This window comes from Anas platyrhynchos, chromosome 19 (assembly GCF_047663525.1).
Source record: "Anas platyrhynchos isolate ZD024472 breed Pekin duck chromosome 19, IASCAAS_PekinDuck_T2T, whole genome shotgun sequence".
Taxonomy (NCBI): domain Eukaryota; kingdom Metazoa; phylum Chordata; class Aves; order Anseriformes; family Anatidae; genus Anas; species Anas platyrhynchos.
Genome location: NC_092605.1, coordinates 11,068,136 through 11,080,363, shown reverse-complemented (window position 1 = coordinate 11,080,363; position 12,228 = coordinate 11,068,136). Strand labels below are relative to the sequence as shown.

General features: G+C 43.2%; 1 protein-coding gene across 4 annotated transcripts in view; it reads right to left on the bottom strand.

Annotated features, from left to right (window-relative positions):
- Nucleotides 1–661: 661 nt before the first annotated feature.
- MYH10 (myosin heavy chain 10) overlaps nucleotides 662–12,228 on the bottom strand; it is a 114,760-nt gene continuing 103,193 nt past the window's right edge. For all 4 annotated transcript variants that reach the window (XM_072025720.1, XM_072025721.1, XM_038165545.2 and 1 more), the window contains 11 exons: nucleotides 11,753–12,001; nucleotides 10,972–11,184; nucleotides 10,225–10,437; nucleotides 8,697–8,858; nucleotides 7,157–7,285; nucleotides 5,753–5,841; nucleotides 5,389–5,512; nucleotides 5,091–5,299; nucleotides 3,704–3,812; nucleotides 3,146–3,318; nucleotides 662–2,293 (listed from right to left, as the gene is read on the bottom strand). In XM_072025720.1, the coding sequence (XP_071881821.1) occupies nucleotides 2,149–2,293; nucleotides 3,146–3,318; nucleotides 3,704–3,812; nucleotides 5,091–5,299; nucleotides 5,389–5,512; nucleotides 5,753–5,841; nucleotides 7,157–7,285; nucleotides 8,697–8,858; nucleotides 10,225–10,437; nucleotides 10,972–11,184; nucleotides 11,753–12,001 (1,815 nt within the window). In that variant the 3' untranslated portion in view covers nucleotides 662–2,148. The remainder of the gene's footprint in view (nucleotides 2,294–3,145; nucleotides 3,319–3,703; nucleotides 3,813–5,090; nucleotides 5,300–5,388; nucleotides 5,513–5,752; nucleotides 5,842–7,156; nucleotides 7,286–8,696; nucleotides 8,859–10,224; nucleotides 10,438–10,971; nucleotides 11,185–11,752; nucleotides 12,002–12,228) is intronic.

Genomic DNA, 12,228 nt, shown 5'->3' with positions numbered 1-12,228 from the left:
GGAGCAGGGAGGTCCTGAGGGGTCCTGAGGCCAGAGCCCCTCCCGCCTGGAACCACCAGAGAGGGGTTGGGCCCCAGCTGTGGGCCCATGTTCCCAAATGCCCCCAACTCCCCTTCGTGGAACAGGCCCAGCCCCTGCCCTGGTTTCTGCACCTCCAGCAGACCCAGCCCACAGCCTCCCCCCAGCCCGAACCAGGTTGCAGAGATCAGCCCTGGCTGCTGCAGCCGCCAGCACCTCTGCCTGGAGCCTGCTGCCTCCGGCCACCAGACCAGGGTTGAGACACCACACCACTTGCACAAACAGAAACTTCATCTGTCAAAGAAAAAGTAAAGAGAGCAGACCTTGTTCAAAATCACAATGGGGCTCAGAGGAAGGCGTTGTGCCTGTGCCATAGTGTAGAAAATGAGCAGGTGGGGTCAGAACTCCTCTGCTCCAGCTCTTCTGCACTGCCATTAAGGTTCACGGGCAAAGGCTCAGGCCTGACTGGTAACTTACACTGTATTTGAGGGGAAAAAAAAAAAGCCAAAGCAAACAAACAAACAAAAAACCACAAAACACTAAGAAGGGAAAAGGCAGCTTCCAGTCATATTCTTATTTATTAAGGTCTATGCCAGCCTCAGGAGATAGCTCTTCCTGTAAGTAAACAGAGCAGGCGGCCACATCTATAATGAATAAATTTATTGTCTTACAAAAATCATTGTCTAGAAATATGGGTATACAAGAAAACAAGATATTTGCAGTCAGATGCCTGGTGGTCAACAGCCAGTTTGATTAAAAATATCCAAACACACACAACAAAACCTTTGCGACAGATGTTAAAGCTTTTAACCAAAAAAAGGAAATCCATGTCTTTTGAGCATGTGGCAGAGGAAGTTTCCTAGTTAACACTGATTCATTGTCACTAATATCAATAATACCACTTGGACTAGAGAGGTACATGATATGAAGCACAGTCAAAATTAATACATTAAATCATTGTTATATAGGCAAATTATATGTAACATTGTCTTAGTACTGTAGTGTCTAAGGCACTTTCTGTAATGTCAGTTTTTCAGCTATTTAAACAAAAAGAATGCTAACTACTCGCTGTAATACTGTTCAAAATTAAAAAAAAAACAACAACAACAACAAAAAAAAAAAGGATTCACATCCACTGGCATGTTAACTCGTAGGCAGGCAACATCCATCTCCGAGCCCCTGTAAACCACAGACTCCGCGGGAGCCCCGCACAGGCGGCGCCGCTGCCCTCGGCGCAGGCTGGCCACGGTCTCACGGTGCAGCCCCTCGGCTCCATGTCCTGACAACTACTCAGCCATAAGTTAATAAATTATTTTGCCTGTGTTGTATGCTTATTTTCCACTGGTGTTCACATTATACTAGCCTTAATATATATACAGATCTGTTGGGCATGGTAATAGCAGGACACTACAAACGCAGAAGTACTGTACAGAGAGGAACGGTGACGCTATTTCAGTTTGCCTGTACTGCATGAACACTAACTGATGAAGCAGGTGCTGAGAACACTTCAAAATGATATTGCAGGTTAAAAAATGGACACTACTCATTCATCCCTACATTTCCCTCTAACACTTCCCAACGCCTTTTCACAGTTCACTCACTGATTGTGTGCTGATCACAACAATTAGGAGAAAAGAAAGATGCAGGTGCAGTTTGGTCTTCAATGATCCAACAGACTCAACACAGCCAAGGCCGTCTGAGCACAGAAGAAATGGAAGGATGTTGTCCGTACAACAAAGCATGCATAGTCATGACAATGGGCCTGTCCCAACCACCTACCCTCTGGGAATGAAGTTTCTGTATTGATAAAAAAAAGTTTCATCCTTCACATGATGCTTTATAAAATGGCTTTACAATGAGTATCTGGAAAATAGATGCACTGAACAGAGACGATCCCATTTTGTTTACTATATATAAAAAAGCAGTTGTACCTATATCTGAAGCAGGGTACAGTATGGTGAGGCTGGAGAGCCTTAAGACATAGTTGACCTATGATAAGTAACCTTGTAGCATGCCGACATTTTGTAAGGCAGATTTAGGGCCACAAGGCAGTTTGGTGGTCAGGAAAGTCCTCCTCGTTCTGCCGACTACTGTGTAAAAGGTCTCTGCATGCAAATGGTGTGAGGGGCTCTACTCAGCAGGGGCTGGCTGCGCTTCGTTCACGTCACTGCCTTTGCTCTCCGCGTCGTCATCTGAGAGCTCTAAGGAGGCCCCTTCGATGTGCAGCTGGCGCCTCCCGGATCGGCTCGAGGAAAAGGTGATGGGGCCCCCCCTCCTGCAAACAACAAGCAGAATGCGGCTGCAGACATCACCTCCCACTCACAGCCAGCAGCATGGTGCTGGTGGCTGCCCCAAAAGAGCTCCCTGCTGCACTGCAAAGGAACGTCACACCACAAGTTCCAGGAGAGGTGTTTTGAAACCACCCCTCTCTGAGAGGGGTCATCATGCTGCAGTCAAACACATGCTGCTACTCCAGGATTTCTTAGTTTATACCACTTTAATTTAGGAAGTCCCAAGTAACTAAAAATATCGTCTGTGTGAGCACCAAGCACTGACCAAGTACAAGACAGGGCGGGCTCTTTAAAAAAAAAAAAAACAAACAACAAACACAACTACTTGCTTGTGAAGTGCTGCACTGCACCCTCCTGTCTCCTCAGCTGCTCTCTGCATCTCAGGATGGTTTTTGTCCTGTGCTAGCACCACCTCCTTTGACACCCCTCTGCACTCGCTACAAACGTTGATCTCAAAGACCTGCTCTCAAAGAAGGTGCTGAAACACTCCCGCAGGGTGGGCCAGCAAAAAGGGTATCGGTGCTTGCCACTGGCAAAGCCTGACAGGCCTGTCTCGTCTCAGGCATATTTACCCACTGCTGGATTGAACCACCAGCCCCAGGGGAATCTGCCTGTTTCAGCTCCAAAGAGCTCAGGGGCTCAGGAGCTGTCAGGAACATTCTTGTGGCCTGGCCACTTCCTTGGTATCGTCAGGCTCAGGCCATTCCCAGCAGATTCCACTTGGCCCCATCCCCTGGGTCTGCTTCTGCAGTTCCACAGCTGGATGGTCAGGAGACGCATTATGGGCACACAGGGGCCCAGACAAACCCCTGCCTGCTGGTGCTGGCACCACTCACCTTAGCCTGTTTTTCAGGGTGCTGACTTCCCGACTCAGGCCCTCGTTGGCCTCAGTGGCATCGTCCAGCTCACGCTGAAGCTTACGTCGTGAAGCATTTGCACGTGTGGCTTCCTCCTCAGCCTCCTCCAGCTGGCGCTTGAGCTGCTTCATTCTGGCATTTGCCTTTTCCATCTAAAATACAAAACCAGGTCATCAGGATCGAATTCAGCAGCTGCAACCCTGCAACTTGAGAGGTCGAAGAGGTGAGCTACCAGCCTCGTCTCCCCAGCCACCCCTGCTGGATATGACACCTCACTACAGACTCCAGTCTGGATTCCTGGAAACACCGTAGAGCTCCTGGGTCCAGGAGACCAGGATGCCTAACAGATCGTCACAACAGAGCTAACACAGGGAGGTTTTGACTGCTGGGAGCCAACAAGGAACTACTCTAGCAGTTTAGTCGTCAAGGCTAGAATTCCCTCAGGTCATTTCATTAAAGCACTTCTTAACAGCGCTCCTCTGCTCAAAGTTTTCTGTTTTCTGAGAAACAAACCTCCAAAGCTAAGCCACTGCCTACCTGCTCCTTGTACTGATCTGCATGTCGACGTTCATCTTCCACCTGCATGAAGACTTCTTTCAATTTCTTCTCTGTGCGGCGCACCAATTTGTTAGCAGCAGCTCTTTCCCTAGAATAATCAAAAGCCACAATTTGTTTCAGTACATGGAGGCTGGAAGCACAAGATCTGTACTTTCCAGAACAGCTCTTGCCTCGTTGTGCAACTGACGCTTAAGCCCTCTTAACAAGCCCATCACCATTAACAGCACTGACTTCAGTTTTAATATCCTGGGGCTTAGCTGGGAGGCAGCTTTAAAAGCAAAGTACTAGCACAGAAGCAGTACAAGTATGGTTTGCAGGCTAGAAGGAGGGACAGCAAAGTGCTTCTTCACAATGTTTCAAAAGAGCAGCTTTAGGACTATTGCTGACCAATAACATGGTCCTCTGCCAGAGCCAGAAGGAATGGAGATGGTGATATTGGTGATATAAGTCTCCTTTCAATCTTTCTAGGATGAGCTAGCAAAAAATAGTCCTCCAAGGACTGAGATGGAAAGAACAGACATGGGAGCACTCACAGTGGAAAGCAGACCTGCAGAGCACTGGTGGCATCTCACAGAATGGCTGAGGCTAGGAGGGACCTCTGGAGGTCGCCTGGTGCAACCCTCTGCTCCAGCAGGGCCACCCCAGAGCTGCTTGCCCAGCACCACATCCTGGCAGCTTTTGAAGATCTCCAGGGAGGAGACTGCACCACCTCTGGACAGCCTTTGCCAGGGCTTGGTCAGCCCCAGTCAGAAGTGCCTCCTGATGTTAAGATGGAACCTCCTGCATTTCAGTTTGTGCCCGATGCCTCTCATCCTGTCCCTGGGCACCACTGTCAAGAGCCTGGATCCCTCTTCTCTGCATCCGCCCCAGGGTATTTGCACACATTGATCAGAGCACCCTGAGCCTCCTTCTCCAGGCTGAGCAGCCCCAGCTCTCAGCCTTTCCCCACAGGAAAGATGCCCCTCCAGTCCCTTCAGCATCTTTGTGGTCCTTCTTTTCAGAATGTCTCAACTTATCTAAGCTGTCAAGCCAAAGAGACCAGTATCCCAAGGGGGATGTTTTATCTCAAGAAACTTCTTCAGCACCCCATGGATCCTGAGACTACCTGTCAGAACAAGCACCTGGTTAACTTCAAGAATTAATTCAGGAATTTAAGTTAAAGAGCACAGATTCTGAAAGCATGAACCCCAGTCACTTTTCAACTATCTCATTGAAGTTTGTCCCTTGGACAGTAGGTTTCTAAATAATGAAACCTAATGCTTGCACTTTAAGCTTGCATCTCAGCCGTACAATAACTTAAGGCACAGAGGTTTCAGACATTCTACTGACAGAGGAAACAATGCAAACAGATTTTTTTTTTCCTTACTTTGCTTCCTGTTCAAGCTGTTCTTCTAGCTGAACAATCTTGGCTTCTAGAGTAGAAATTGTTGCCTTGAACTTCGACTTCACAGATCCCTCCAGTTCCTGAAGCTTGGCTTTCAGCTCTTTGTTCTGCCTTTCCAGCTGCTGCCGTGCATTTTCACTCTTCTGGGCAGCACTCCGCTCTCCAGCTAGCTCAGAATTAAGTGTGTCAACCTTCCAGAGGAGAAGGAAAATAGATCATTTGGTGCTAGTCAGAGCCCACACCTAACTACACATTGAAGCACAACACCACAGATTCACACCTGCAGGGTGGTCTTTCGGAAGCGCTCATTGAGAAGCTCCATGTTGCTCTGCTCTTCCTCAAGCTCTTCCTCCAACTGTGCAATACGAGCTTCCAGCCGGCGCTTCTCATCCAGCAGCGCTGACCTAGAAAGCAAGTATTTGGGTCAAGACACGTTCAGATTCGATACAAAGCAACTAGCCAGTTTACTTCTGATAATCTAGGCATTGCAAGTGTCACAAGAAGCAATTTGGCAATTCCCTTCGTAACAAGGGAGTTTTTCATACGGACAGATTAATACAGAATTTGCAAGCAGGCTATTGAGAGCCACAGCTGCTGGTGCCCACAGTTCTTCAGATGCGCAATTAATACATTTGATGACTCACTTTCCTGAAGCACTGTTTGCAATCTCATCAGCCAACTCATCCCTTTCTTGCTCAGCATGACGACGGGCTCTTTCAGACGCAGCAAACTCCTGCAAAGGTTTCAGGAAGGACCTGTTATATATCTCAGAAATCCTGCAACACTTAATCAATTTAGCCTCACAACAACTTCTGGGAGATGCTGTGATATGCAATATCCCTGAAGTCTTCTAATGGATAGGCAGGAGCAGCAGCTGTTGAAGCTAGCTGGTAACAACCAGCCACATCATCATGAAGTTTCTTCCCCCTTAACTGCCATATGACTGCAGTGGATTTACTTTTTCCATCCCCAAATGGTGAACACTGACAATATTTAAGATAATGCTTCACTCATCCTTTCTAAAACCACTTCAGTATTATTCATACTGTATTACAAGCGTGTTCCTTGCAGAAAGTAGTTAGTGATGCTCAAGTCCTAAAGAATAAGAAAAAAAACATTGTCACGTGCTCTAACATAAACATATTTAATGCAAAATGAGCACTGAATTTAGTTATTTAGGGTCTGACACCTGCAGAGTACATAGCATGAAAGTAAGAAAAATACAGAAAATTAGAGCACAATAGTAAAAACAGCACTGAATCTTGTATTATCAACTATATCGTGTGGAAGAAACACCCCGGCACTTGCTAAGAAGTATAACTAAATGCATTGCAAGTGCAAGACTGACAAATTTGAAGTCCACAAAAGAGAATAAGCCTTTACAGGTGGCCTACAACTTAAGGGAACTGCTTCATGCGTTAAAGTAGTGAAATCTGTGATTGCCTCTTTTATTGTGTATGTCCTGTATTAGCTACATACTGAAGTTCAAAGCAAAGTCATATAAGGAAATTTTGCTAATGTTTGACCTTGTGGCAGAACAAGGCGATAATGATGGATAAGTGATGCAGAGTAAGTCTTAGAGCTCTTACACACATTGCCAACAGCGAGGGAACACATGACTGTAAGGGAGGGATGAAGAACCAAGATGACAGTGACAAGCCTCTGCAGAATTAAATGGCCACTGAGAAGAGATTCTCAGGTTTTAGTATTTTCAGTCATCAGTTTCAGTACTGACACTGTACACCACACCCTTCATAGACTTTTGAACCACCTTGCACGTTTTGTGAGGTATCAAGTCTATTTAAGCAGTAGAAAAGCTTTCATATGGACCAGAGAAATGAACTGGAGGCTACTGGAACAATTCCTTTTTAGCCATAAGCTCACTGAAGACCTGGTGCAGGAAGCAGGGTGAGGGGATTGGAAGAGAAAGGTCTGCTGTCTCTCATTTCTCTTAAGCTTACCAGTATAGATTTTTACTTCTGTTTTCCCCTCCTAATCTTCCTCGTACTCTTATCAAGAAAAAAAAAAATCATGGATTTCAATCTCACCTCTTGGAGCTGGAGTATTTCTGCTTCAAGACCTTTGAGCTTCTTCTCACTCTCTTTGGACTGTGCAAAGATCTCATCTCTGGATGCACGGGCTTCTTCCAGCTCCCGCTGGTAGTCTTTCATTTGAGCCTGTAGTTGGAAGAAAACCACAGCCATGTTGCATTAAGACAACCATGAGATTCGTAGCTCTGTAGCTTCTTATCTCCTAAGAGGAAAGGCCTCCCCCCTCAAAGTAACTTCATTCCACTTAAATGCGTTTTTCAGTTACTTTTACAGTAAAACTTAATTTTCTTATCTCTGCATCACTCATTCTTTGTCAGAAATCTCATTATAGGGCTTTACCTCATTTATTTGGTATATTTCTTGTAGAGGAAAGAGCTCAAATAAAGAGTTGCTCAACTGAAATCAAGCATGAAACTTGTGGAAGTTAGAATTCCAAGGTGAAGCTTGGAATGACTTGGAAAAAGAATCTATATACTTTAATTGAAAAAGCTTATTGCAAGTATGCAAGCTAAGACTTTATTCTCAGTCCAGAAGTAGCAATTCAACATTTTGTACATATAACCTAGTAGCACATGCTTAGCTTCCAATTAATACACACTGCTAAGATCTCAGTGTGTATGAATTTTCACAAGTTTGACTTAAGATGCTAGAAGAGTATAAAAGTTGGAGAGAAATTGCATTTAAGTTGTACTTGCATCTCTGGAATACCACTGAGCACAAAATCACTTAAAATAAGTGATTTGATTTTTATGAAAGTGTACACAGCTCAGCTCTCTATCTGACCTGTTCTTTTGGGGTACAGGAGTACAATATTGTTCATGGACCAGTACCTCTTGCTTTAACCTAGCCTCTCCTCCTCATCCAGAGCCTGGACTCAGTTCCAGCACTGTCTTCACTTGCTTGGATTGCCAATAAATAGAAAGGACAGGGCAGAAAGGCAATTTAATTTGCCATATGCCTTACAAGCTTTGGGCCATGGCACTGAACGTCTTTGGCAAAATGGAACTCTACCGAATGCTCAACATTTTCCTGGGAATGGAAAACAAATCCTCAACACATGGGCTGCATTCTCTTGCCAAACAGAAAAGAATGGGCTTCTTGCAGATTTTTTTAAAGCAACTGGAAGTTACTCCTTATTCTCTTAAAGCATTTTGGCTGAAAATGCCTTAACATGTTCATCTTGAGGAAGGAGCAGTCAGGAAGAGCTGAGCCCAAATCAGTAAATTCAAAGACACACAATGTAAGAAATGCAGTCTGTAAAGCAATACTCAGTGAATCTTTATGCAAAGTGTTGAAACAAAAAGTTGACTATTGAATAACAATACATCGGGGACAACCTTAACTCCTTACCAACAAAAGGATGAGAGGAATTTTGAACCGGTGATGAATTCAGGCCAGATACTCTCTGACACATGCCAGCACAGTTGAGTCAGATACTCCTCTTGCTTTCCATTAGATACATTTGCAGTTTGAAGGCATCACCCTTGACAGATTGCCACCAGGGGACAAAGCAGCTCAGTTGATTAGCTGTACTTACCTGGAGCTTACGTAGCTGTTTGATTGCTTCATCTCGAGCCTTATTTGCAGCTTCTATCTGACCTTCCAGGTCTTTCAGATCCATCTCCATTTTCTTTTTGGCTGCCACAGCAAGAGCCCTCTGCTTGCGTTCATCTTCCAGTTCTGCCTCCAACTCTCGCACCTGTGAAATCAAGACACTTAGGCTCCATCCCAGGAATGGAATAAACATGAAATCTTAGCAAATGGTCTGAAAATCCAAAAGGCTTTTGTAGAGCAGAATGAGCATTACTTGATTGAGTAACGAGTGACCAAGAGAATGCAGAAGGTAATCTACAGGAGAAGACACTGCAGATGGCAAAAACAAATCCACAAATTGGAAGCACAGATCTCTGAACTGACAAAAGAGAAAACTGTGACAATAACTCAGTGTCTGAAGCATTCCCATTTCATCTGTTTAGCTATTTAGTGATCAGCTCTTTGCCCAGTGCTTCTATTCACATTTAGGTTTCACTCTGGGGCAGATGTCACTAATTCTGATTGAGCGACTAAAAGGAAAATAAGAAGTAGAATCACCTCATTTTCCTCCAGGAAAAAAATGAAGTAATTCTCTTAGAAACAGCAGTGCTACTAGCATTCTGTACACTTTTTTTTTTTCCCCAAAACAAAACAGAAAAGCAAAGTAGCTGAGCAGCTAGTCAACAAGAATTAAGTATGCAAAAATAAGACTTACACAAAATGCCATTATTACACAGGTTACCAACATGAAATAATGTGCTTTTAATCCCTGAATTAAGCTTTCCTCCTCATGTTAGGTCAAGGTTTCTGTTCTCATCCTATGCCAGTAAATGGCAATTTTGCACTGTAAAACTTTAAAAGCCTTCCAACGCTTGTGTTTATTTCTACAAGATCTTTACATTGATAATTCCTAATTTTTCAGTAACTAAGTTCTTGTTTTCTTGTGATAAATATTGAAATACTGTTGTTTTACTCTACAAAGCTTTAGAAGCATTTAATTAGAAACACCTCTTAAAATATGAAATTTTAAAGGCATTTCTTGAGTCTTTGGATCTGCCTCATGTTTCTAGAGCTTTTAAGTCTGGAAAATCTGAAATCTTTTCCAGGGTTGTCATTTAGGAAGCAGTTCACTTACAGTCCTTCAGTCTATGTCAGGATCCACAGATTTGTTACTCTATACCAAACAGGATGGGCTTGAAAGCCCAAATAACATACCAGTGACCTTAGAATACACCTGTATTGCAGCAATAGCAAAGACTCTGCTTGCACATTGCATGCTTTTGGTTAGGACACCAGAAACCATTTGCCTTGCAAGATCCCTCAGTAGAAGACTCTGAGTCTAACAGTTGACAGCGGCCAGTCCTCAACAAGACATTTTATCATTTGTGAAGATCAATGCTAGGGACTTCTACGGGATGGGATCTTTAAGCAAATAGTTTTATTTTTCTAGTAGAAAGTTATCACCAAAGCCTGAGCTTTTGCAAAAGAACCTCACTCCCTTCCCTCTACGAAGTGCAGTAAAATAGACATACTTGTTTAACCAGCATTCTCTTTTTCTCTTCATTCTGCTCATCTCTGGCTTGCAGATCTCTCTCAAACTGGGCTTTCATAGCTTGCATGTTCACTTCCAAACGAAGCTTAGCATCCTCTGTGGCCTGCAGTTCATCTTCCAGTTCTTCAAGCTGAGTTCTCATCTCTTCAACTTGTTGCTCTAAAGTCCGCTTGGATTTCTCCAGCTCATGGACCTAAGCCACAAACATTTATCAGACCCTCTCCTTCAGGTATCTCAACAAAAGCACTTAGTACAGCAAAATAAAGCATTACATCAATACAGTACACTATGCTTTGCATTCTAAGTCTGACACCAAATCAGAACAGGCAGAGCAGCTTTTTAAAGTCTGTATTAGAGAACCCAGCAAAAACCTATGCAATTTATTAGACAGATGAGTTGTGCAGTTAGTGTGACAGTCTACGTGACAAAGAAAAAGTAGTAGTGAAATAAGCTCTTAAATCTATCTCCAGTGCCACAAGTCATTTGGCCAGCAACTTCTACTCTGCACATCCTTCACATCTTTTCAAGAGATAATGGTAATTAAGCCTGAATGACTACCCCAACCCCATATTTTAAGTATTCACCTCTCCAATACCTTGAGTTATATATCAGCTTCAAAAAATGGAAATTCTAATTTAGTGTCACACATACTTCTCTAATGAGAGAGTTTTACTCTGTTATTCCCCATGCAGTGTATAACAAAAATAAGGTGTAGAAAAATACTTACATTTTTGCCCACATCATCTTTAGAGCTCATTAAGTCCTCCATATCTGCACGCAACTGTTTGTTCTGTCTCTCAAATTCTTCCTTAGCTTCAAGCGCTTCTTCCAACGCTCGAGCCAGAGACAGTGCTTTGGTTTCCTTCTCCCTTGCCTCAGCTTCTGCACGATCTCTTTCCTCTGCATACCTGGCAGAAATATTCTTCTCTTCTGCCAGCATCTGAACGTAAGAAATAAATTAATTTATCTCAAATATTATAATCAGGTCCTTTCCGCCTTGTGTTTTAGTCAATCAAATGGTTAATGCTCAAAGCTTAACTGGCCTTCAGAAGTTCGCTGGCCTCTTAGGACTTTATCAAAGTGCTGGTAAGGAAACAACTAAAGCTGTTCTGGGATGAGATGAGGAAAGGAAGCTACTATTCAAGACTATGTAAGTTTTACGTTATTCTGATCTTTTGGTCTTCACATCCTTTCTTAGTCTATCACAAGGAATTACAATAATGCTTTTTAAGTCAAGATTTTTTCCTAATATAGTTGTTTTCTTTTTTTTTGTATATAAAGAGCTTATTTCTTAATCTAACAGGACTCAAACATGAAATTTAGCTCACTGAAATCATAAGTGCCTTCTCATAGCAAGGGCCAAACTGTGCACATAAAATTTACCAGTAACAGAACTCTTCTAGCTGGATCCTTCTATAGTTACTACATAAATGAGTACTGTAAATATAAACAAGATGCCATTTAAAAAAAATCATACAAAGTAGTAAGATGACAGGAAAAAAGATTACCTGATCAAACTTCTTCTGCTTTTTCTCCAAATTAGAGACAATCTGGCGCTGATGATCTAGATCCACCATCAAGTCATCCAGCTCTTGCTGCAGGCGGTTCTTTGTCTTTTCGAGCTTGTCATAAGCCATTGCCTTCTCTTCTAGGCGCTGGCTTAAGGATTCCATATCCTTCAGTAATTTCTTCTTATTTTCCTCCAAGCCTTCTATAGTTCCCAAGTCATCATCTACTTTTTTCTTAGCATCAGCTAACTGAAGTTTATCAAAAGAAAAAGATACTTAGTACATCATGAGAAGGAAACAAAAGCATCAAACAAGAGCATCAGGTCCAAAGTACAAAACCAGAAGCAGCACAAGAATTGTGAACTAGCAGCATATTAAACAACATGAAGTTTAGATAATAGAATCATAGAGTAGCTTGAGTTGAAAGAGATCTTTAAAGATCATTTAGTGCCCTGCCACGAGCAGGGACACCTTCC